The 27,073-nt window shown below is 38.5% G+C and overlaps 1 protein-coding gene across 10 annotated transcripts in view; it reads right to left on the reverse strand.

Moving 5' to 3' along the window:
• The window catches only part of MAST4 (microtubule associated serine/threonine kinase family member 4), a 724,287-nt gene that overhangs the window by 170,202 nt on the left and 527,012 nt on the right, over positions 1 to 27,073 (reverse strand). Inside the window, exon 1 of one of the 10 annotated variants that reach the window (XM_060191263.1) lies at positions 22,312 to 22,636. The exons of the other annotated variants lie outside the window; for them this stretch is intronic. Within the exon in view, the coding sequence (XP_060047246.1) occupies positions 22,312 to 22,349 (38 nt within the window). The 5' untranslated portion in view covers positions 22,350 to 22,636. Of the gene's footprint in view, positions 1 to 22,311; positions 22,637 to 27,073 lie in introns of those variants that run through there. 10 annotated transcript variants of the gene reach the window in all.

Genomic DNA, 27,073 nt, shown 5'->3' on the forward strand with positions numbered 1-27,073 from the left:
GGCTAAGGGATTAAAATAAATGATGGAGTAAAATTTTTGGAAGGGGAACAAATGGCTTTTGACAAATAAGTACACCTTCAACACAAGTGACAGAAGTAGGTCATGATGAGTACATGAATTTTCCACTGACTCATTTCCACATGTATCATGGGTAGCAAAGAATACCAGTGATCTAATCCTCCACCTGGAAGAGTTGTACAAATTGGTTCTCTAATGAAAGAAGTTGGAATTAAAACTGACTCAGCAAGGTAATCCACGACCTGTCCTACAAACAGGTCAGTAAGCAGTAAGGTCAATAAAGCCAAGAAAGAATAGGCAACCAATAAAAATCCACAACTAGATAGTAGGTCCAGGATGGTACTTTCCTCCAGCTCACAGGCTTAAAGCATTTGCACTGATTTATAGGTACTAAACAAAACTTCACTAGATTTGCATGCAGTTGTTCAGTTTCTACCTTTGAATGCAAATATTCTCTATAGTTGGTCTGATAAGAGAAAAATGGTAAATTATTTTTAAATACAAATTCACCTATTTTAGAGCAAATGGAGTGTACTATTGTGTCAAATAGTCATCATCCATTATGATAATAGGGTCCATCCAATTTTACCAGCTTATTCAAAGTTCACTGCATGAATGATCAGAGCCCTCAGTCCCCAGACAGAACTTAAGATATGTCCTTATTAAAAAATTCAAAGGCAATAAATCAGGTTAAAGGGGTGACAAAAGATGACCCTCCTTTGCTATCTACTCCAGGAAGTGCCCAGTGCTATTTGCTGGAGCACCTGGAGGGCTGACAGCTTCCCTTCTCTGCAGAGGACACTAAGGAAGGATAGTGCTTTGCAGATTGATGCCATCATTCCACCAAGAACTCAAATTAAAATAAACCTGTTGAAATGTAGTGCATATGTTTTATTCCGGGGGAGATAATCTAAAAATGCAAGCAAAAGTTTTCCTCCAGACATAGTAGTGGTAGTTGTTGGTATGTTTCATATTGGTTTGCTCCCCTTCCCCCCGACCTCTGGGAGAATTGGTTTGGCCCTTGCTAGTTTCGCGCCCGGCTTTCTCCCCGCCCCCTATGCTAAGGACATTCAGAGTCCCAGGAGCAGCCGCGGAAGGAGAAGGATAGGGAAGCACATGGTGTGGTGATTTGCCCGCTCGTGAATAAAGATTAAACTGCAGCTTCTCAGCCCAGCTGTGTGTCCCCGAGTCTCTGTCTCTGTCTACCGCCGTGACCCTAGCCCGGCCTGCTGGAGCCTCCAAACTTTAACAACAAACTAACAACAAATGGTGCCCAACGTGGGGCGGACCTGCACATCTCTCAGATAAGTGAAGACAATTTGGTTACCTATGTACTATGGCCTTCTATTCTGCTTGTGAAGAGATCTCCAAAGGCCTCTGCCCTTTCTTCATGAGACTGTTTTGCTGTTTCTGGAACATTTATCTCTGGACCACTCTGTGGATTCCGCCCAACGCCAGCCCGCATGAGCCGGCTTTCCGCTGCGTGGCACGGGGCATTGGGCGCCGGCTCCCTCCACGCTGCTCGGCCGACATGGCAGGGCCATGGGGCAGGGCCGCGGCAGCCTATCCTGGCCGCCACTCCAGGGCACCTCGGCCCATGCCTTCTGCACGGCTGGCCTGCCCGCCCTCATGCTATAAAGTCTGGGAAGACCCCAGACTTCATAGTACCTGCATTTACAAAGATTCCACACAGTAGAAATTCATGTTTGTTTTTTTTTCAACCAGTTAGGCAGTCTTATCCTTCCTTTGAATAAAAGTAGTCAAATATCACCAGCCAGTTCTGAAGCACCAGTTGAAGATGGAGGAAAATAATTACTATTGCAAAAGCTGACTGGTTTGGGACTGAAATTCATGATCTTGGCTTCTTTAGCAGAATGTTCTGTTAAACCAAGATATACTATAGCAATTATTGATATCTAAGCTTCCTTAAATTGATACATGATATAAATATTCATATGAAAGGGTGATCACTACTCAATTTGGAAAATGCCAAGGTAAAGAACATTTAGGAGACACTGGGTGTTCTAAAAACATCGTGCTCATATAGTTTTCATGATTCAAACTGATGCCACTTGAAACTACAAAATAGGGAGTCTGGCGGTAGTGCAGCAGGTTAAGTGCACGTGGCACGAAGCACAAGGACCGGCTTAAGGATCCCGGTTCCAGCCTTGCCCCACCCCGCATCCCCCCCCCCCCATCTGCAGAGGAGTTGCTTCACAGACCCTTGAAGCGGATCTGCAAGTTTCTATCTTTCTCCCCCACCCCCGTCTTCCTCTCCTCTCTGATTTCTCTCTGTCCTATCTGTCAATGAATGGCATCAACAACAATAGTGACCACAACAAGGCTACAACAAGGGCAACAAAAGGGGGAAAAAGATAGCCTCCAGGAGCAGTGGATTCTTGGTGGAGGCAGTGAGCTCCAGCAATAACCCTGGAGGCAAAAAAAAAAAGGGCCTGGTGGTAGAGCACCTAGTTGAGCACACACATTACAATGCACAAGGACCCAAGTTCAAGCCCTTGGTCCCTACCTGCAGAGGGAAAGCTTTGTAAGTGATGAAGCAGTGCTGTAGGTGTCTTTTTGTCTCTCTTCCTCTCTATCTCTCCCTTCTCTCTAGATTTCTCGATGTCTCTATCCAGTAAATAAATAAAGATGATAATAAAAAAAAAAAAAAACCACTACTTGGGCAGGGTAGATAGCATAATGGTTATGCAAACAGACTTGCATACCTGAGGCTCCAAAGTCCCAGGTTCAATCCCCTGCACCATAATAAGCCAGAGCTGAGTAGTACTCAGATTTAAAAAAAAAAAAAAAACACTACTTAATCCATATACAAATTATATCTCCACTCACAACTCTATTTTGCTTGAGAACATAAGAGAGCATAAAAGATTATATTCAATTCCTGGACCTAGGCAGGTTTAAATACTTGAAAGGAAGAGAAATATTTGCAATGCTAATTAACTCCGTCACTCATTATTCATCTTTACAAGGGCAATTCTTAATCCCCAGGCTGGATCTCTTTTTCTATGTTCACCCCCTTATACTCAACAGTCAGCTTCACATTTCCTCTTGGGCAACTTCAATTCAGTGACTCCCAAGCAGAAATTATCATCCACACTCAATTTTCCTGCTTTCCATGTCCTCAGTTTGACACACTACTAAACCAAAAGTAAAAATAATGGCAAAACTTTTTCCCTTTCTGACTGGAATCTTCTAATTTGTCATCCAGTCCTATGGATTTTACTTTGTGGATAACCCCTTCCACCCTCACTGCCACTAAGCTGGTAGTGCTATCATCATCATCTCTATCCTAGAAACCTTTTGACTCTTGCTCCAACTGGAATCCTAGACTTCTTGTTCAATTTGTTGTCCACTGGCAGGAAAGCTTCTCATGGACAAATGTAATCTTATCACAGCCTGTGTAAAGCCCTTTTGTGGTTCCTCCTTCCCTCAGAGTAAATTCCAGATCTCTGATCATCATTCAAATGGAATTTCTTTTCAGCTCTCACCCCAAGACCTGCTTGCAAGTTTTTTTTTCCTTATACTTACAATATTCTTTCCTCCTTCCCAGTGATTTCTCTTTTGCCCACTGCCTGGTTATGTTCCTTGACAGATGACTTTCTGTTATGTGTTCCTGAGATAACTCTTTTTAGTTTGTCCTTACTTCTTCTTCTAGTGTTTGCCCTTCTTCCATAGCCAGTCAACAGCATCAGGTTGAGCCTGATAGAAAGTTTCGAGACCTCCTTTGAATCTGGAGAGGGGGCAGTCGTTGACTATGTGGGTGATAGTCTGTCTATAGCCACAGGGGCAGTTCGGGTCGTCTTTGGCTCCCCAGCGATGGAACATAGCGGCGCACCGGCCATGGCCTGTTCGATAGCGATTGAGGAGGGCCCAATCATAACGTGCTAGGTCAAAGCCGGGTTGATGCTTGCAGGGGTCTGTGATGAGGTGTTTGTTCTTTACCTCAGCTGACTGCCAGCTCTGTTTCCAAGAGACTGGAACAGAGAAGTTCAGTGTAGGCGTAGGGGACCAGATTGGGTGACTAGACGTCAAGCGTTGAACAGGGTGGGCAAGATATCCGCATATATTGGCAGGTCTGGTTGAGCGTAGACGTGGGAAATGAACTTAGATGATGCCGCATCCCAACAAATATCAGCCAGGGCGATGTTGCTAAGAACTGGCAGCCATGGAACCGGGGTGGAATGGATGGTTCCAGAAATTATCCTCATGGAGGAATATAATTTGGAATCGACCAAGTGGACATGGGGCCTACAGAACCATACTGGGGCACAGTATTCTGCAGTGGAATAGCATAATGCCAGAGATGATGATCGTAGTGTGGAAGCACTCGCGCCCCATGAGGAGCTGGCCAGTCTTGCAATGATGTTATTCCTCGCACCCACCTTTGCTGCAGTTTTTATGAGATGTTCGTGAAATGACAGGGTGCAATCGAGAGTAACGCCAAGAGTAACGCCAAGATAGACTGGCTGGGCTTCATGCCGGATTCTCGTATCGTCAAGCTGCATATTAAGCTCACGCGAGGCCGAGGCATGGTGTAGATGGAAAACAGATGATACCGTTTTTGCAGTGCTAGGGATTAGTCGCCATTTTTTACAGTAATCAGATATCAGAGACATGTCTTTCGTGAGTGTTTCCTCGAGTATGTCAAACTTGGATGCCTGAGTTGTACAGCAGATGTCATTGGCGTAGATGAACTTCCTTGAAGAAGTTTCTGGGAGGTCATTGATGTAAATATTAATTGTCCTTACTGAGGCTTCACTGCTCTAGCTATGCTGACTTTTTCAGAGAAAGTTACAGACAGAGAGAAACTGTGAGATGGGGAAAACATGATAGTAATAAGGCTTTCACAAGTGTGGTGGGGGTGGACTTGAACCCGGGTCGTGATTAGGACAAAGCAGGTGCATTATCCGAGTAAGCTATCATGATGGCCAGACATGTTCTTACTTAACAGTCTTCTATGAAACTTCAACCACAGCATCACTGAGATGGGGTAAACACAGACATAAACTGCACATAAAGTTGGGAATTCTGATTAATTCTTTATGTGTTCCTCCCACCAAGACTCTCACCTCATTCCCCATGAAACTTCCCTGGGGAAGTTTTCAAGAGGGCAGGAACCATCTGTTTTTACTCCACTGTCTCCTGAACACAATGCCTAGTATAAAGGAAAGGGCTCAACTAAGATGCACTGAATTCATGGTCAGGTGCTACTTATTGACAGTTTTGCTTTTTTTGTGTGGTTTCAGTGGCCTGTAGTCAACAGTAGTTCAAAAATATATACAATAACTTTTTTTTGGAGGCTAGGCAGTGGCATATTTGATTGAGAGCACACATTACCATGAGAAAGGACCTGGATTCAAGCCCCTGTTCCTCAGAAAATTCACAAGCTGGGAAGCAGTGTGATAGGTGTCTCTTTTTCTCTCTCCTTATTTCCCACTGCCCTCAATTTCTCTCTGTCCTATCAAAACAAATACAAATTTAAAATTCAGAATTTAAAAATAAACAGATATGTAGTTTGAAAGACAGACAATATTTAAATAGCCTTTATTACAACATAATGATAACACTGGTAAACTTTTTACTAGATATTGTTGTTAAACTCTTACCAAACCTAATTTGTGAATTAGACTGTTTTCTCTTCCTCCTCTCTCTCTCTACCTCTCTCTGTCTCTTACACACACACACAGCGAATGTAGAGTCATTGCACCCAGTGTCATATCCATGTTCCAAGTGAAGTCTTCATTGTTTTGGAGAGTATATAATGCCATGAAGAGTATATCTTCAGAAGTGGTCATAGCAACAAATCCTTTTTCTTGGAAGTAAGAGTATCTCTGAACTGTTTAAAACAGATTAGGAGTCAAAGGACTCTCAACGGAATCTGAATCACTGTCAAGCCATACAACCCTTTTTTAGACAGAAAACTCTCAAGGGAAAAAGGTTTATCATCATCAGAGAACACAGAGCTTCTACTTTTCATTCCAACAGGCCAAGTGTTCATTTGGAATGGTTTAAAGAAAACTAGGAGGAAATTCCCCCATCTTTCATGCATTTTCATGGATAAAGGCAACTATGTATCCAGACACTACATCTCATACTCATCTCTAAATGGATTTCTTTTTAACTTCTTCCAGGTCCTATATGAAGAACATGTTGATATTCATTCATCTGTGAATATCTGGGCAAAGTTGTAGAATAAAGCACATCAGCAAAGCCACTGATCAAGGCAGAAATATTTTACTTTGTTTTTTATAATAACTGTATATTTCAATGAATTCTATGCTGCAAATAAATGTGACCAGCAGTCAAACCATATATTTCAGTGCAACATAAAAGTAAAAAACTGATTTTCCCCCTCTCATATTAATTAACTACTGATTTATATGTCTACATTTTGCTAGGAGTGTACATTAACACCATTCCCACCACCAAAAGACTGTGACCCATCCCTCCCACCCACTCCCACCCCCCACTGGCCCAGGAAGCTGCATGTCTACCCCTCACCACAGGGTTTTTACTTTGGTGCCCTACTTACAATTTGATCAGGTCCTGCTTTTAGTTTCCCTTTCAGATCTTTCAGATCTTCTTTCAGAAAATCAGTTGTATGTCTCAAAGTTTTACAAAACACAAACTGAATCTTTTTAATATATAGGCTGTGTATTTGATATGCAGACTCTCTCAAAAGCCTAGACCAAGTAGATTAGAAGCATCCAATAGCACAGCTATATACAAGATACTGGATACTGTACAGCAAACCCTAACAAAAGGACTTTTCAAAGTTAACCCAATTACCAAATAATGTGATGATAACATTAACTATCCATTGTCTTTTTGAACCCTAAGACAGCAGGAACCTCACATCTCCACTATAGAGCCCCTACTTCCCTCAGTCCTGGAACCCTTGGATAGGGCCCACTTTCCCGTATGCGTCTCCCAATCCATACCAAATAATACTGCATCTGCCAATCACAACCTAACCAACGCAACGATTGCCACCTCAACATGCTTCACCTCAGACTGTGTCCAGAGACTTCACGTGTGGAATGACAACCCTTCAGCTTCATTACTCGGGTGAGACCTTTCCTTTTATAGTACACTCTAATTTCATCTCAGGTGGTTCACTTTCTAACAAAGTCCCATAACCTAGATATACACTAGTTTCTGTGAGAGAGAGCTTATGTTCACACGTATCCATAAACTACTGCAAAATATATACCTGAAAGCAGAAGTACACTAGAGTTTGCAGTGAGTACCTCCCTAACACTTCCTCTCCACTATTTCAAGCTTTGGATCCATGATTGCTCAACAATTTGTTTGGCTTTGTATGTTAACTCTCTTTTCAATCTCCAGGTTCCAGATGCCACCAGGATGCTGGCCAGGCTTCCCTGGTTTGAAGACCCCACCAATGTGTCTTGGAGCTCAGCTTCCCCAGAGACCCACCCTACTAGGGAAAGAGAGAGGCAGACTGGGAGTATGGACTGACCAGTCAACGCCCATGTTTAGCGGGGAAGCAATTATAGAAGCCAGACCTTCTACCCTCTGCAACCCTCAATGACCCTGGGTCCATGCTCCCAGAAGGATAGAGAATGGGAAAGCTATCAGGAGAGGGGGTGGGTTATGGAGATTGGGTGGTGGGTATTGTGTGGAGTTGTACCCCTCCTACCTTATGGTTTTGTTCATTAATCCTTTCTTAAATAAAAAATTTAAAAAAAAAAAGTAAAAAACTGCTGTCTCTATACTAATTATCTAAATTGTATCATTAAATATGTAGGTAGCAAACATCCCTATACATCTTTAGGTAATAACTCTGGTAATTTACAATAATTACATAAACATGCCTTCCTGATGAAGATAACTTTTAATAATCTTATATAAAAACATTAAACTAGCATACATTATAGTTATTCTACCCTCCATGTTTAACATGATATATCTGGGTATTCACAAATCAAGGTTCAAACCTGCTTTCTTTTCCAATGGAGTTTTGCTTTCATTTTCATTCAGCATGAAAAATATATGGTGGTGAAGCCCAAAGATAAGGAGGGAAGGAGACCTTGTCATCCACATCTGTGTCAGCTCCTGGAGTTACTAAAAGATGATGGATTGCTTTTTTCATCTCTTTTGAGTAGAATTCTGAGGTCTCAAGTCTTACAAGAGGGAAAAATGTGCCTAGGGGGGTATGAGTTACAACGATTCTGTTTCATGCTGATTAGCATAAACCACAATAGAAAATTGCATGCAAACCCTAGAAGAGTCAATAAGAGATATTGACCCAGAGAAGCAACTAAGGGAGGAAATATTGCTGACAGTCTGTGCTCCAAGCTCTCTCTCTAATTTGGCAGAGGAACTTTTAACCTGAAAATAATTCCATGTTTACAAAGTATTCTGATGGTTTCATGAATTACCATTCACAAGCAGACAGACAGACCAAGTTTCAACACTTCCTGCCAGTCTCCAGCCTATAAGGCTAAGAATGTGTACCCAAATTAAAACAAAGGCATTTACAAAGTAATGAATATATATATGTGTATATATATATGTATATATATATATATCCTTCTGTCAGTTAGAAACTAATATTGTGACATGATGTTCTAGTAGGCAAGTACTGTGAGATTTAAAAGCATTCATAGTACTCTCTTTAAGAAAATAGTAATTGCTTTGCAAAATGAAAAGTTGAAAGTGTTAGGTAGGTAATAAGAAAACATGACTTTCATTTTCTAACAGGACTAGAATACATTTTGCGCACTATCCCTCTTATTCAGAACATAACTTAGACTTTGATCATTAAGACAAGCACAAACTCTAGGAAGAAAAGGAATTCCAAAATATAAAAAAATATGAATAATATTTTATCATTTTTAGTCTTCCTTTTTACTTTTATTTCAAACATCTAAACAGCTGGGCAAAGTAACTCAAGTTTGATAAGCAGATAAGTGCAAAAGCGTGAACCTTCTAGTTCCATCTCCTCATTTAATTAAGATAAAGTACGTCATTGTGACAAATAGATGGCGGTGCTATGATGGAAAGATACTGAAAGACAAAGCCTCCTCTAACTTAAGTAAAGGACACAGCTGGGAACACAGCCACATTTCCTCAAGCCCTGGCCTTTGGGTACCTCCAAAGGCAAATGATGAGGGTGCAACTTGCCTCTATTGCTCTCAAGTTTCTGTTGCTTGTTTTTATGTTCTCTAGGGCTTTCCTAGCTACATACTATTTTTACACACCTGATGAGAAGCCAGAACATTTCTGAATGCTTACTTCCCTGTCAGGTGAATCACAGGTTAATTTTCTGGCATAAGATCCTATTAACTATGCCATGACCTAGTCTCAGTGTTGTGATAAACTTTTGAGAGTGTCTGGGTCAGTCTTTTCTTTATACTATTACAGTGTTTGACCTGCTAGAGATTTAAGAAAGCTTCTAATTCAGATCTTCTAAATCTAGAGTCTATGGACATTTAAAGATCTATGAATATATTTTATTTAGCCTATACACTTGGATTTGCTTCATCTGTACTTTCAACAACCATAAGCTGAAGTGTATCATTTCCATCATGCTTGTTCACAGTGTCAAGTCCTTTGGATTTTGTCAGAAATAGAAATCACATATATTTTCATATGATTATATAGTTGCTGAAGATACAATAAATCCATGATTTTAAATCTACATGTTATCATTTGATATTTTAAATCTTTGATTTTAAAAAAGTAATTTCATAGGCAATGAAGAACCCCCCCCTAAAAATTACCAGAAAATATTTTTAATGTCAAACAACTGGTCAATGGCAGAAAAGCTGAAATCAAGATCCTATGATCACATTTTAAAAGGACTCCATTCACTATTTTACATCTTTATCTAAATCCAACTTAAAAGTAATAAGGAGGAGGAAGAGAAGAAGAAGAAGGAGCAGGAGGAGGGGGAGGAAGAGGAGGAGAAAGAGAAGGAGAGGAAGAAGAAGAAAGAAAGAAGAAGGAGGAGGAGGAGGAGAAGAAGAAGAAGAAGAAGAAGAAGAAGAGGAAGACGAAGAAGAAGATAGAAGGAGGAGGAGGAGGTCTCTTCAAAAGAAAAAGCAAGGGATGTAATTGTGTTCTAAGTACTATTTGAGGGCATTGAGCTCTTGAATCCATTATCCCATTGCCCCCCCTTTTTTTATCTTATTCATTATCACCAGTATATGAGAAATTTGGAATTTCAGCATTTAAGGTATCTAACTATAGGCTTAGATATTGATAAAGCACTTACATAATTTAAACATTTGCGAAGCAGACAGTTCACCTACTTCCCATCTAAAAATGATTATTCTGTACTATGTCACATGGTATAACAAATATTTAGGGTAAGGGTAAGATATTCTTTCTAGAAAACAGATTCAAAATATGTCCCCTATTGTTTAAGTAAAAGAAAAATAAGAGTAAAAATAAGGAGTTGGGCTGTAGCGCAGCGGGTTAAGTGCAGGTGGCGCAAAGTGTAAGGACCAGCATAAGGATCCCGGTTTGAGCCCCAGCTCCCCACCTGCAGGGGATTCGCTTCATAGCAAATCGGTGAAGCAGGTCTGCAGGTGTCTATCTTTCTCTCCCCCTCTCTGTCTTCCCCTCCTCTCTCCATTTCTCTCTGTCCTATCCAACAATGATGACAATAATAACTAAAAACAATAAAACAACAAGGACAAAAAAAGGGAATAAATAATTTTTAAAAAGAGTAAAAATAAAAGATGTAATTCACTTAACCTCAAAATGGCCACTATTAAACAAAACAAATCAGTTAATGCAGTAAATGCTAGTGAAGAAGTGGGAAACCCTTGTGGATTATTGGTGTGAGTATAAAATAGTACAGAAGCTAGGGAAAATACTGTTAAGAGTTTTTCAAAATACTCGAAAACAGTGAATTATCATTCTACTGACCGGTAATCGATTCAGTAATTCCTATTCTGAGTATATCCCCAAAAGAATTTAAAGCAAGGAATTCAAAATTAAAGCAATTCAAAAGTCTACATGAACAGTCATTTCTTAGCAGCATTAACCACAATAATGTGAATAATTTCACCAATAATTACACTCAAGACATGGATGCTACCCAAGTGTCCATGGGTAAACAAAAGGATTAACAAAATGCAGTATATATTTATAAAAGAATATGATTCATCCTTAAAAATGAAGAAATTTCTCATGCCTGGTACAGCATGGATACTTTGAGGGCATTTTGTTAAGAAAAACAAGTCAGTCAGAAACATACACACACACACACACACACACACACACACACACACACACACACTCTGCATGATTTCAATGATAAGAGCACCTACAGAAAATATGGAGGTGGTTTCCCCAGAGTGAAGAGGGTGAGGAGTATGGGACAGCAATTTAATGAGTATAGGATTTCAGTTTCACAAGATGAAAAGAATTCTGGACACTCCTTACACAACAATGTAGGTGTACTTAACACTACTGAAATTAAACACTTTGAAATACAAAGATGGAAAATTTTATGCTATGCATATTTACTATGAGTAAACTTATTTTAAAATCCTAAAAAAAAAAAAGTAAAGGTTTGAATGGAATGGATATGAACTAATAATCAGACAAAAAAAGAATGCTATATGACTAAATTAAAGAGGAATATTTATTTATTTATTTATTTATTTAGACAAAAAGAAATGGAGAAAGGAGGGGAAGACAGAGGGGGGAGAGAAAGATAGACACCTACAGATCTGCTTCACTGCTTGTGAAGTGACTCCCCTACAGGTGGGAAGCCAGGGGCTCAAACCAGGATCCTTAAGCCTGTCCTTATGCTTTAGGCCCCGTGCGCTTAACCCGCTGTGCTACTGCCAGACACCCAAGAGGAATGTTTATGTATCTGCTAACTGGTCTTTCAAGTGCTCAAAGCACACAGCGAGCCAAGAGTTCAACTGATAAGATCATAAAACTTACATATTTGAAATTCTCGGTTTGAGTCCACTGATACATACACCAGAATTCTGCTCTGGCTTCTCTCTCTCTCCCTTCTCTCTCTCTCCCTCTCTCTCTCTTCCTCCCTCTTTTTTTCTCTCTCTCTCCCTTTCTCCCTCCCTCTTTCACTGGTTTGAAACTATATTATACAAAATTAATAATATATTTTAAATATTCAAAACTCACCAGTAATTATCTCACAATGCTGGCTCAAGTTTCCAAAAATTTGTAAATAACTCAAAAATAAACTTACTCCTCTCTCAAAAGTTAAAACAAAGCTATTTGAATTAGGAAGATACGTTCTTTTCCTCCGGTACAGTCACCCTAGTCTATGTATAGGAGATATGTTTTCACTATGCATCTGCAATCTATTTTATACAGAAGTCATCTTTTTAAGCTGATATGCAATAACAGAAACCACTCAAAAATATTTAAGAATATCTGTTGTAATTTTCTATTCACTACAATCCTCATTCTCTAAACAAGGATATTTCTTTTCTTAACAAGGATACTTCTTACTCAACAGTAACCTTGCTCTATTCACTTTGGATTATGCTGGACTTTACAGTAGCATTGAAGTGGCTCTTTGTGTCTATTAATTGCATATTAGTACTAAAAGGTAGATAGATTATGTATCATTGGTAATTTATGAGTCTGTCAAATACTATGTGAGCAAAGGGAAAATACCAAATTCAGAAAAAGCTACTGTTGCCCAAGGTCACAGTATGGCGACTCAATCCTATTTCACATACAAATCAGATCCATTGAAGATGGAAATACATAATACATTAGATAAACAGTTTCAAATCTTGATAAAAGAAGACCTTGGAGTGTGCATTAACAGCAATTTACATTTAGTAATGCTTTGTATTTGAAAATTAAATGTGTTGAGAGGAAGAAACAAATAGAAAAATATATTCAACTGCTTTCTTGAAAGATTGATGACAGTACAGTAAAAGTTCAGAGCAGGAATAAAACTCCAGGAGTTATTTTCCTCGTAACAAAATCTTTTATCCTATGTCTTGTCCCTGCAGCTTCTCTCCTCTATTTCTCAAGTTCCACAGGAGGCATTTTTATTCATTTAGAAGCCCTTTATCTTAAAGCATATGCAATGTTCATTCTAGACTTGTGTTTGGCGATGAAGTGCCCTTCTGTCATTTTTTTTCTCCCAGAGAAAATATGGAACACCAGACTGCCAATCTAGCAATAATGTGCTATGCAACATGAGAGTCACAAGCTTGGAAGGAACCTCAAGTAGACATAAAAGCTACTTGGCACAGAGTTTCAAGATTCATAAACATGCTCATTTCACTTTGGCCTAGAAATCTCTATTCTATGAATTTATCTTAAGAGTTCCAAAAAGCAGGGAGAGAAAAAATAAAGCTATATGCATGAATATGCTCATTGTGAAATGCTTTCATTCAATAAACCTTTATTAAGTGTCTATTATGTGCCAGTAACTATGTTTCTCCCTCAAGACACTCACAATCAGCTGCGAATTCAGATATGTATACACAGAATTACAAAATGTTGGGACAAATGCTAATAAGTCTGTATAGAAACAAAAGAAATACCAGAATGTCCTAGAAGTGAAAGGCAGAGAGGAGTTCAAATCAACATTTTAGAAAAATGTCTTATAATTTCACCAAATGATTTTTTTAAAAAAAATGATATAGGCAAAGTTAAAATATTTTGGAAATCCTTGTATTATTCTGAAAAAAGTGATGAACTATCACAAGCAAGCATAGCATCTCTCAGAAGTTGTCCATGTTTGTTTCTACTACGTGAGTAGGAGTATGGTGATTAGCCGCAAAGTCCTTCTTGGGCATGCTTCACAGGTTTACTTCTGGTCTTAGTGTTCTTTTATAAGATACCAGTGCGGCTAAGGAATTCTGAGTTGATTTTGCTTAATGATAATAGTAAAAAGTTAATCACTCCTTCAGGAATTTCATCTTTCAAATATCCTAGAGTTACTTCAGAAGATTCTTGTTTCGGGAGTTGGGCGGTAGCGCAGGGGTTAAGCGCAGGTGGCGCAAAGCACAAGGACCGGCATAAGGGTCTTGGTTCAAGCCCCCGGCTCCCCACCTGCAGGAGAGTCACTTCACAAGCGGTGAAGCAGGTCTGCAGGTGTCTTTATCTTTCTCTCTCCCTGTCTCCCCCTCCTCTCTCCATTTCTCTCTGTCCTATCCAACAACAAAGGTATCAATAACAACAACAATAATGACTACAACAATAAAACAAGGGCAAAAACAAAGGGAAAATAAAATAAATAAATATTTTTTTTTAAAAAAGAAGATTCTTGTTTTAAGATTTAGAAGGGGGCTAGGCAGTGATGCAACTGGTAAAGCCCACAAGTTATCATGTACATAGACCCAGATCCAAGTTCCTGTTCTCACATGTGGAGGGAAACTTCACAAGTGGTGAAGCAGGCTGATGGTAACACCCTCTCTCTTCCTCTCCCTCCCCCTCTCTCTATTTCTTTGTCTCTATCATAACTAAAATTTTAAAAAATTCAGAAGATCCCTTGCTAAATACAGTAGTGAGGAAGTCTATTTTTAACAGGTATTTCAAAGCAAAAAAAAAAAAAAATCCACACTTGTAGAGGATGTGTTCAGATGTTTGAGAAAGTATGAATTGAACACACCCAGTAATAAATAGTAAGAAATAATTTACACTAAATTTGGACATGTTGTAATCTGAACAGCCTGCCTATATTTACACTCAGATTAGAGAAAAATTCTGTTCCTGTGACAAGCACAACACCCAATTCAAGTCAGGACATGCCACAAATCAAGGTATGGGATCCATGGAAAACCTTCTTGAAACATGTTCTATCCTGTGTTGTGGCTCAAGGCCTTGGCCATACTCCAGAAATGAGCAGGGATTTTAGAAGGACTTCTAAGAAGGCCTGCTCACACTATCTTTCTTCTATGAAATACCTAATGAGAAAGGAGCAGTGTGAAATAATCAAAGAGAAGAAAGTAAAATTAACATCTCTTTTGAATGCCTATATTTGATAGACACCGCTTGCGGTTCAGGGTTGGCAGTCTTTCTGGAAGTATTTTTTGGCTTTACAGAGCAGAATTTTATGTTACAACTCCTGGATTCTGTCATTGTAGCATAAGCAGCCACAGGCAGTGCCCACATGAATTGGCTAACTGTGCTGTTTGTTACAAAGCTTTACGTACAAAAACAAGTGGTAGGTAGGCCAGATTTGTTTTGGATGGTAGGTTGATGTTTGTTTACCACTAGCATGAATGCTTTACAATGTATTGTATATAGGGCACAAAAAGGGTTTACTGGCTGTTTTACTTACTTAAGCATGAGGAAGTCAAGCATCAGAGCTAAGGTAACCAAATATAACCAGGTGCCTAGTTTATTGCAAAAACAAGACTCCAGTCAAGGTTGATTCTAAAGTCTGAACTCTTTGTAGTTGCTGGGAAATTGTGCAGATACATTCACATCTGCCATGTTTTCCCCTCAGGCTACTAGTTCCCGTGAGAGTTGGGACATTCTGGGAGTGCCTGTTGCGCCATGTTATGCCCTCAGGACATTGTCTATATCCCCCGCGCTATCTGGAGTGCTTTGGTCACTCCTCCCCCCTCCCATTCTCACGAGAGTTATCATCCTATCCTGGAGTGCTATGGTTACTCCTCCCCCTTCCCATTCTCGTGAAAGCTACTCCTATAAAAACCCTTCGTTTTCCGCACCTCGCTCTCTTGCCAGCTCTTCACTCTGGTGTTCAGACTCAGGAAAGGTTACTGCGTGAGGCGGCCATTTTCGCTACCTCCACGTGGCCCAACCTGCCTCTCTAGCACCAACTCTGAGGTGCCAGCGCAAGTAAAGATTTGTGTTTCCTCTTCGCTCTGGACCCCCTCTCTCTCTTCTCTGTGGCCAGCGCACAACAACATGTAGTAAATGAAAAGAACCTTTTGATGGGATGGACATTACTTAGTACTCGGAGGATCAATCAACCAAAAGGACTTAATGATTATCAACATCTATGCACCAAAGGAGAGGCCATCTAAATACATCAAATATCTACTGAAAGAGTTACAGCAATATACTAACAGCAACAATGGAATAGTAGGAGACTTACACACCCCACTCTTTCAACTTGACAGATCATCTAGGCAGAAAAATCAATAAAGGCATGAGGGAACTAAATGAAGAGATAGATAAACTAGGACTATTGGACATTTTCAGAGTACAAATGGTGATTTCAACATTTTCAGATCATCTTGGATGGAGCTTGAAGAAATCATGTTAAGTGAAAGAAGTCAGAAACAAAACTCTAAGCAGAACCTCGACTGGAGTTGGTGTACTGCACCAAAGTAAAAGACTCTGGGGTGGGTGGGTGGTGCAGTTCAGATCCTGGAACAGGATGGCAGAGGACCTAGTGGGGGTTGTATTGTGTGGAAAAAATGAGAAATGTTATGTATGTACAAACTGTAGTATTTACTGTTGACTATAAAACATTAATCTCCCAATAAAGGAATGAAAAAAAAGGAAAAAAAAAGAATCAGAGTATCACTCTGCCAAAAAAAAAAAAAAGAACAAAAAGAAAAAGCCCTTTAATTTTTTATATTTATTAATTTTTCCCTTTTGTTGCCCTTATTTTTTATTGTTGTAGTTATTATTGTAATGGATTTTGTTGTTGTTGGATAGGACAGAGAAATGGAGAAAGGAGGGGAAGACAGAGAGGGGGAGAGAAAGGTAGACACCTGCAGACCTGCTTCACTGCTTGTGAAGTGACTCCCCTGCAGGTGGGGAGCTGGGGGCTCAAACAGGGATTCTTACCAGTCCTTGTGCTTTGTGCCACATGCACTTAACCCGTTGCACTACCGCCCGACTCCCAGCCCTTTTAAATTTAATACAGATGACGGGCAGTGGAAATAAGTCAGAGAAAAAAATGGCAAGTTCAAATCTTTCTTACTATTAACTGATTACAGTTTACCTACAACAAAATATGCAGGACATCAAAACAATGATGTCCTATAAGTGAGATCATCTGGTATTCATCCTTCTCCTTCTGGCTTACCTCACTTAACATGATTTCTTTGAGTTCATCCAAGATAGGAAAAAGGAGAAAATTTCATCACTTCTGACAGCTAAATAAAATCCCACTGCTTATATACAGCACAGCTTGAAGACCAGGTTCCAAGTCTATCCAAGTTCTTATATTGTCAGGAACTTGTCAGCTTGAAACTTTAGTACCTAAACACAACTTTACAGTGAGGTGGATGTTTATAATTTAAAAAAAAAAAAAAGGGAAGAAAGAAAGTCTCCTTCAAGCCAAGCCTACCTTGAAGTCACTTTCTAACATATGATTTTGAATGTTCAACTTTTGATAAAATACCCTGATATATATTTTTCAATTCATGGAAAAAGAGTACTATACATACTTAGAATATAAAAATATTTCGGTTATTAAAAAAACTATCTCCCTTAAAAAGCAGGAACTATCACTTAGAAAGTTACATAGTTTATTTCTGAAACTGAATGATGATTTTCCCCAAAGGACAAAGGGGAAAGGAAGATGTGGAGCAGATGGATTCACTGTCCCCCTATGGAGAAAAACATTTCTACACCTTGCAAAAATATATTAATTGGCCTGCCATCTGGCAAGCCTGTTCACATACATAAGGGATAAAGTTTAGATCTTGAGGTTTAACATTTAAGCCTGTAGGGAGATGGTAATTGGAAACTTTCTGAGTTAGCACTAGTATTTTTAAAGGGAACATTTCAAGAAAGATTTGAATACAGGTGGAGAAAAACAGAACCTCAAATATGAGGCCATCCAAGGTGACCTCATCGGTATCAATGGCCTCACGCTGACTCCGTATAACAAGGAGCTGGCTGCAGACACACCCATGCTAGGCTTGCCTTAGTAGACAGCTATGAACAACGCTGCCATGCCACTTCCTATATTATACCTGTATACTTTTTTGAACATAATATATATTTTTCAAATGTCCAGAAGTCATACCATTTTCAAACTGGATATTTAAAATAATTTCAGTAAGGGGAAAAGAGCAGCCTCTTTTTTATTATCTAGGGTATTATCTTTTTATTATCTAGGATAATAAAACCTAGATTCGAGAGACCGGCATACTCCTCAGTGTACATCTGCACCCAGATTAAGACTTGGAAGGATAAACTCGCATTTTCACTTGGATTTTGTGAAAGTACTAGGATGTCCAGTGATTTTTCTATATACAGCTGTCTATATTTTCTAAATTGTCAGCCTTCATGTATGTCTTCAGTTTAGATTTTATTTTGAAAGTTATCTACAACACACTGAAATTTCAATACAGTAATAGTAAAGCAATGTGATAAATGTATACAAAGTAGAATACTATTCAGCTTTTAAAAGTGATGAAGTCATATCCTTTGCTTCTTCTCAGATGAAACTTGAAGGAATCATGTTATTATCTCACTAGATAATCTAAGAGGAAGATAATACTCGATGACCTCTGTTATTGGTGGGACAGAAAAGGAAAACACAAAGTGAAACTTGGACTGGGAGTGGCGGACTGCACAGAAGCAAAGGACTTTAGGGAGGAGGAGAAAGAAGAGGAGGGAGTGTCTGTGTGATGGAGGAAAAGAACCTTTGATGGGAGGTGCAAGTGTTTTGCAGACAGTTATCACAGGGAGATGAGAAATGGTGCATGTGTGTCAACAAATGCATTATAAGCCATTAAAGGATGGGCCAAACTATTATCTGTAATCCAAGAAAATGGAAAAAAAATAACAAATAATTTACTTTTTAAAATGTATCTCTTAAAAGAGGTATACATTGTTCCGACCATACCTTTACTTAATTTATTTTGATAAAGATTTTATAGTGATTTATAAGATTGTTAGGTATCAGGAGTACAGCTGCATAGGACACCAGTACCAGACAGAGCTCTCTATCCCCACATCGCTCAACAATAACCACTATGATTCTCTCAAAGTCTTAGAGACAAGTTGTCTCCTTTTTTTTCTTTGCAAGTTCACGTGTTTTTTCTTCATTTCACATATGAGGTAAACCATCCAGTAGTTTTTATTCACCTTCTTCCTTACTTCACTAAGCATAATCACCTTCAGTTCTATCCATTTTGTCCTGAAGATGTCTTGTACATACTTTAAAAAAAATCATACCTTCTTCATTCTATCTGCATCTCTATATTTATGCCCCAACAACCACAATCTATGTCTAAACATCCACAGACCTTCCAAGTCATGGCCATATTCCCTTTCCTGATAAGTAACTCCAAATTACTTTAACTATTTCTCATTATGAATTAGTTTATTGTGTTTTCTGTAACTGCATCTATTTAGCACCAAAAGCTATATTACTAGTTTGTAGGGAGAATCATGAAACATTGTTAGCAACAGAAAAAAATTCATGACTTTTCCAAAAACCCAGTAATATATGTATAATATATTAAAATGGGTCACACAATTTAATCTACACATCTCTTCCAAACAGCTCATTTTGATGTGTTTTCCTAGCAAACACACCCTCAGTCATTTAATCAAACTATGTGCTTCTCATCTTCCTCACAAAATGACTTTGTAAAAATGTAGTATGGTATCATGAATAGCTCTTGCAAAAAAATTATTATTATTATTAACAAAAACATTAAGGAAATACTAGTGAAATCTTAATAGAATGTAGAGCTAGTTTTTAAAAGGAGGTGATCAGAGAAGAACAAGATATTTTCTAATCCTGTTAGGCTTATCAAACAATTACAAAACACCCAGAACTTTTGGAGATGATGGGAATATTCTAAAAATTAATTGTAGTGATAACTATATGTACCATATTTGACCAAATGTATAAACTATACACCTACTGGTATATATGGTTTACTACATATCAATTTATGTCAAATTTTGTTTTCAAAAGTTGACAAAGCAGTCAACTGGCAGCAAATAGGCTTGGATGTTTGGGTACCAACATCCCTCTTTATCTCTCTCTCTCATAAAAATAAATTAATTTTAAAATAAATAAGACTTAAAAAATCTATTTAACAAGATATTCTCACTTGCCTGGACTTTTTTTTTTTTTTTTTTTTAAAGTAAGAGAAACCCTATATTACTAGGAATCTGAAGAAGTCTTTGAACTGGATTAGTGGCTATGAAAAGCATCTTTTTAAAAAGTTTTTTATATTTATTTTCCCTTTTGATGCCCTTGTTTTTCACTGTTGTTGTAGTTATTATTGTTGTTGTTACTGATTTTGTTGTTGTTGCATAGGACAGAGAGAAATGGAGAGAGGAGGGTTAGATAGAGAGGGGGAGAGAAAGATAGACACCTGCAGACCTGCTTCACCACCTGTGAAGCGACTCCCTGTAGGTGGGGAGCTGGGGGGGGACTGGAACCGGGATCCTTTCGCAGGTCCTTGTGCTTTGCGCCATGTGCGCTTAACCTGCTGTGCTATGCCTGACTCCTGGAAAGCATCTTTAACATTTTTTTTAAGTACCTGAAGGAAAGACTTCTTTATATACACCCTTAGAAAGGGACAGTCTTTTCTAAAAGTAGCTCACCTAGCATGCCACTGAGTGCTAAGAAATGGTTTCTTCAAGAGTCTTTTTAGTTTATAAAATTCTGAACAAAAAACATTTGTACCTTCGTCACACTGTAGATGATTATACATTATTTCTATATACTTGTTTTATGCACAAAAAGGCAGTTACTTCTTAGTTCTTTAATACAATGAGTTTCCCAAAGAAATAAATGTAAATGGAATAGCATCAATTCATTTCCTTAAAAATAGCTAATATTGACACATTCAAATGAAATTATTATATTTCTAAAAGATGAAAAGACATCCCTATGTAATTAATCTTTGAAAATGCTCAACACATTTATCTTAGCATTCACACTTTACTACCATATAAAATGAAAGAACTTTCATCACTCCTATGAAATAAACTATTACAAGATTAGTAAGGATTCTGAAATGCACTCACAATACCTACACTCACACAGATGCATGAGATTTTTCTAATACATAAAGTGAAGTCTCGGAAAATAAGCATGAGTACAGTGGGTGTTACTCACTCAAATGGCCTGTAAGATAGCAGCTGTTCCGAGCCACACGACAAGTAAAACCTCAATCTTAAAAGCACAAGCCCCCTCAAGTACCATTAGAAACTGTGATACTTTAAGATGAAGAAATTACAGGAAACTACATATACAATTTCCATTAATGGAAAAGTGTATCAGCAGGTGGTAATTTTAAAACTAAGTAAAACCTACTTCTATTTTTCATGCTTTCACCAGTAAGCAAGGGCCATTTCTATAGCAAAAATAAAAATTACCACTGTTTCATTCTCCACAAAATATCTTTTCACTGCTAAGAGGTTTCTGTGCTATAAAAATTAAGATACATCTGGGGACAGTTAATTTCTCTAAGCCTCAATTTTTCCACAAGTATGACAGAACTGATTAAAGGAAACAGCAGGGTTGGCAAAATAGCTCACTTGGATAGCATACTGCTTTGCCGTGTGACCAACCCAGGTTCAAGAATGGCCCCCAGGTGTAGGGTCAGGTGGTAGTGCAGCAGGTTAAGTGCACATAGCGCAAAGCGCAAGGATCAGCATTAGGATCCTGGTTTGTGCCCCTGGTTCCCCACTTGCAGGGGGATTGCTTCACAAGCGGTGTAGCATGTCTGCAGGGTCTTTCTCTCCCTTCTCTGTCTTCCCCTCCTCTCTCCATTTCTCTCTGCCCAATCCAACAACAATGACAGCAATAACAACAATAATAATAACCACAACAACAAAACAAGGGCAACAATAGGGGGTGAAAATAGGCTCCAGGAGGAGTGGATTCATAGTGCAGGCGCTGAGCCACAGAAATAACCCTGGAGGCAAGTAAATAAATAATAAAGACTCTGGGAGAGTAGTCATCAAGACCCTCCCCTCAAAAGAATGGTCCCCAGTGCACTAAAGAAAGCTTCAATGCTATGGTGCCTTTCTATCTATCTATTTATCTATCTATCCATAAATCATAAAAAATAAAAAATAAAGGAAACAATATATACCAAATTTCCTTAATCAATAGCTTCCCTACCCCTCATCCTCTGCTGATAGTGGCAGAAGTCCTTAGAATACATACTAAGCATTATATAACCAACTATCTACACGCTTTCTAACCCAACCAGATTATAGGACTGGGTATCAGCCCCTCCCAATCTAATCAAAAGTCTAAGAAATTCTGTATATGACCAGAAGGCAAAAACAAGAAAGAACAAGGCAAAAACAAGAAAGAAACAACAAAACCCAAATCACCTCAGTCTAATAGGCCTTAACATAGAGTTTAAGATATATACACACCTGGAACTTCCCAAAAGAATCCATGGATGTTGGGCCATGAACTCCCTCCAAACATGTTAGTTTCTTATTAAATAGATTTGAAATCAAACCGGTTAAGTGGCTGGAGAAACAGTTACAAGCCACTGCCTGCAGAACACAACAAAAAGAATTTAACGCTTGAAAAGTAGACTGCTTCCTCCACTACAGGCTGGGCATTCACTTACATGGGAACCAGAAAACTGGCTTAAAATGAGAACTATAATCTTTGTGGAACAATAGGTAATGACGAGCTTCCTTAATGCCAAAATGACTGTTTAGGGGTGGCTTCTGCTAACTGAAAGAAAGTGTAAAGGGCATATATATTTACTCTGGCTTGAATACACTACTGAGTATGTTCATCAATGCCAAGAGTTGGAAAATTTATCTTCATGGGTCTTAAATGTGGGACCCATTCCACAGTGTTTGTCTTTCCTAGGAATGACATCAAAAATTACATCATAATCATATTCTAACCAGTACAATTATGTGCCTTTTATTAACTCCAAACTACCCGAGGCTTTAAAGCTAATTCTCAAAAGGTGTAATAAACCATCAGTGTTCTTGTTTAAAGAGTTTCCTTCAAGAAGCCATCAAAAGATAAGGAATCAATCACAACTTCCAGATAACCTAAAGTCTATCTCCCAAGAAGGTATATTTTGGTACAAAGGTAAGATGCGAGCAAAAGTGGCAAGACATCATAGCTCTGATCTTAAACCTGTAGTCCCACATTTATAGAGTTTATGAAAACCACCTCAAAAAATGTATAGATTTCAAAGGCTAAATCACCTAGCCTTAACAGAAGAAAAGATTTCTCAAAGAAAAATGCTATGTAAAAAGTTTATAGGTAGTACAAAAAAATAATAATAATAATAAGTCAACTTTCAGCCTTTACTCACTCTGTGGTCCAAATATCTAACCCCAGACTAGTTACACAGTAAAGTGACTATGCAGATAGACCTTTATTTTATTTTTAAATTATGAGGTATCTTTATTCTTAGTACACTAAAGGCTCCCAGATAAAGCCCAATCCTAATAGAAGGCAGAGGCTAGTATGGTTGCTGTTCTGGGAATAAAAGGGAAAAAATACATACACACACACACACACACACACACACCTTCAATCATCAAATCCTAAAACAAAGGAAAATTCATTCAAAATTGTAGAAGCTTATTTTACACAATCCCTAAAGATATTTATGGCCTTACACCTGAACTATCCCCCAGTGCCCCTCCATATCTTTTGCTGGGCACAATGGCCAATTCCAGCTTCTTTTTAAATTTCCTTTGCTTAGAGACATATGACTTACAGAATATGCAAATTTAAAACCATCCATTCAAGTTACCAAAGCAGGAGAGTTTAACTATCAACCTTTATGCAACCTGCCTGCCCTCTAGAGTGGCTGAGCATTTACGATGAACTATCATTTAGAATAGCAAATGGTTTATATTTATCTGGGTGAGTGCTCAAATGAAGAATGCAACATTATATAAATTTAGTTCTCACAAGGGAAAAAAAAATCCACCCAGCAAAGATATTTCCAATGTTGAGTGTCTGGTATAAGCAAATCTATTTGGAAGTCTTTTCTATCAAAAGTCTTCAGTTTAACCTAGAGAAGTAGTATTTTTACAGGAATTGTATCTCAAGTTCCAAAATCAACAAGTCATTCCAAATCAGACTTAAGAAATAACATTACATAATAGTCACTTAATGGCTATTGTTTTAGAGTAACAAATGCTGCATTTACTGTGTTTCCTAGCATGCTTTAATTGGCTGGCAGTTTTTCCCATGACAAGATTACTCTTTTTCCTCTACCACTACATACATACATACATACATCTGTAAAGACAGCTACTTAATGAGTATAGTTTATAATTTAAAGATACTACCCATATAGTAATTTAAAATATAGAAATGTTAAAAGACATGGGTGATTCTTTAAGAAAAAGCATTTAAAAAATATTTGTTTTTGGTTAGAGACAGAGAAACTGAGAGGGAAGGGAGAGATAGACACCTGCAGCATTACTTTACACTCGTGGAATTTCCCCTCTGCAGGTAGAAATAGAATGCTTCAAGCTGGGACTTTGTACATTGTAATGTATGTTCTACCAGGAGTACCACCACCCAGTCCAATACATAAGTGATTCTTACTTGAGTTGAAGGTTCAGTAATTTTCCTTCAGATTTTTGGGCTAAGAATTCAAACTATCAAAATAATGTTCTTTTTAAAAACACATTATTTGGGGAGTCGGGCTGTAGCACAGCGGGTTAAGCGCAGGTGGCGCAAAGCACAAGGACCTGCATAAGGATCCCGGGTCGATCCCCGGCTCCCCACCTGCAGGGGAGTCGCTTCACAGGCGGTGAAGCAGGTCTGCAGGTGTCTATCTTTCTCTCCCCCTCTCTGTCTTCCCCTCCTCTCTCCATTTCTCTCTGTCCTATCCAACAACGACGACAACAACAATAATAACTACAACAATAAAACAACAAGGGCAACAAAAGGGAATAAATAAATAAAATAAATATTAAAAAATTTAAAAAAAACACTATTTATTCCAGAGAAACTGAGATGGAAGGGAGAGACAGAGAGTGAGAGAGAAAGACACAAATAGCACTGCTTCACCAGGCTTGAGCCTGGGTCCTTGCTCATGATCTAGTGCACTACCCAGGCTCCATCTTATAATGTTCCAATAGTGATTTTTATGAAAGAAATGCAGAAAGCTCAAAGTTAGAAGCCTGAGACATCAGCAGGCACTCACTGTTTAAATTACATAGAACAAATATTAGCAAAGATAGTTTCAGGAAATATTCATATGGCAAAATAAATCATTGGTTTTCTTCTCTTTCTGCCTCTATGACCCCAGAAAAATCCAAGTTTCACTAGTTTCTCATCTGTCCACCAGGTAATTCAGAAGCAAACACATTATCTCCAAAAACAAAACAAAATAAAACAAAACAAAAACCTGCAGTTTGACCTGCTATATCAACCTAAAAAGTTTCCAGGGAAATAGGACTGTTTTATTTATTTTTTCTTTGAAGACACAAACAATTATTTGAGAATTTTAGACTACAAATGGATAGTAGGGTCTGGAAAGTGGTGCTTCCAGTAGAGCTCACATTTCATCAAGTGCAAGGTCCTGGGTAAAGTCCAGGATACCCATCAGTGGGGGAGAGGTTTCACAAGCAGTGAAGCAGTGCTGTATCTCTCTCTCTCTCTCTCTCTGTCTCTCTCTCTCCCTCTCTCTTTGTCTCTCTCTCTCCCCCTTTCTCTTTTGCTTGCTCTCTCTCTCTCTCTCCCACTCTCTCTTCAATTTCTTTATTGAAAAAAAAAGTCATCAGGAGTGGCAGATTCCTAGTGCAGGAATTGAGAGCCATATTAATAACCTTGCTGGCAATAAAATATAATAATAAAGAAAGAAGGGGGTCTGGTGGTAGTGCACCTGGTTAAGCGTACACAGTACAAGGATACTGGTTTGAGCCCCCCAGCTCCCCATCTGTGGAGGGGGCATCTCTTCACAAGCAGTGAAGCAGGTCTGCAAATGTCTTTCTGTCTGTCTGTCTATCTCTATCTTCCCCTCCCCTCACAATTTATCTCTGTCCTATATAATAAAAATGAAAAATGGCTTCCAGGAGCAGTGGATTTATAGTGTAGGCACTGAGCTCCAGTGATAACCCTGGAGAAAAAGAAAAAAAAAATACAAGTAGTGACTGGCCTATCACATGACAAAGTCTAGAATTTTGCCTGTCCTTTTGCTTGCAACTGTAGTTTCCTAAGAGACCCTAAACTAACAAATTGAAAGTCACTGATACATGTTAGTGTCAACAAATGTACAAATTCCTAGGGCTCTATAATAAAGCAAGCAATGGGAGGTTAAGAAAAGAGACCAATGTTAATGGCTATCAATACATTTTACCAATCTATTTTATTTTCAAGTACTGATTAAAGCCTAAAATCTCCACTTGGGCCGCTATGCTTTGAAACAAAACAGCATGGTGTTTCATTTTGATAGTGGGATAATGACCTTCTCTAGTAAGCATGTCCGATAGTCACTAGTGTAGCTAAACCCCCACCGGTCCTTTCATTCTATTAATAAAGTTTAAGGCTAACATATTCTGAATTTATAGCCAAGTTTAAAATGGAAGGCTCTCCATCACCAAGATAGTATTTTTAAAAATAAGTGCCAAGGCTAAAAGTTTAGTTACAAAGTGTGCCACTGAGCACAAAAAAACCCAACTTTGCTACTATATAGCCAAGATGTCTGCTGACAGAGACTGACTTTGAGTTTTAATACATGGTTTTGTGCACATCCTGTGCTACTTTCATTCAGGTAGCCTGAGGAACATTTTGACATCTTGGCTCTACCACTAAACTTTCAAAGGGATTACTCAGTTACTGCAATGACACTCTCAAATGACAAGGTTTCCTGTAGTAAAAACAGCTCATATTAAAATAGTTTTTTTTTTTTTTGCATGTTCACTTACTCAAGAGATGGGTGTGTATAGCAGATGGGGGGGGAGGGCTTTAGCCTTAATCTCCATGAGAAACTGGCCTCCTTCCAGTTTAAGCAACTTGAAGAGGTATCTTCCCAATTATTCAGAAGGTGCTCCATGCCAAACTTTCTTCTTTAAGTCATCTTCAAATAGACACCAAAATTATTTCTCTAACCCAGTATCATTTTGTTTTTAACCCAGGAGGCAAATGGTCTTCATCTTATGGCTTATGTTTCCCATTTTAAAGACATTATTTAAC

The sequence above is a fragment of the Erinaceus europaeus genome, chromosome 5 (genome assembly GCF_950295315.1).
Source record: "Erinaceus europaeus chromosome 5, mEriEur2.1, whole genome shotgun sequence".
Lineage (NCBI taxonomy): Eukaryota > Metazoa > Chordata > Mammalia > Eulipotyphla > Erinaceidae > Erinaceus > Erinaceus europaeus.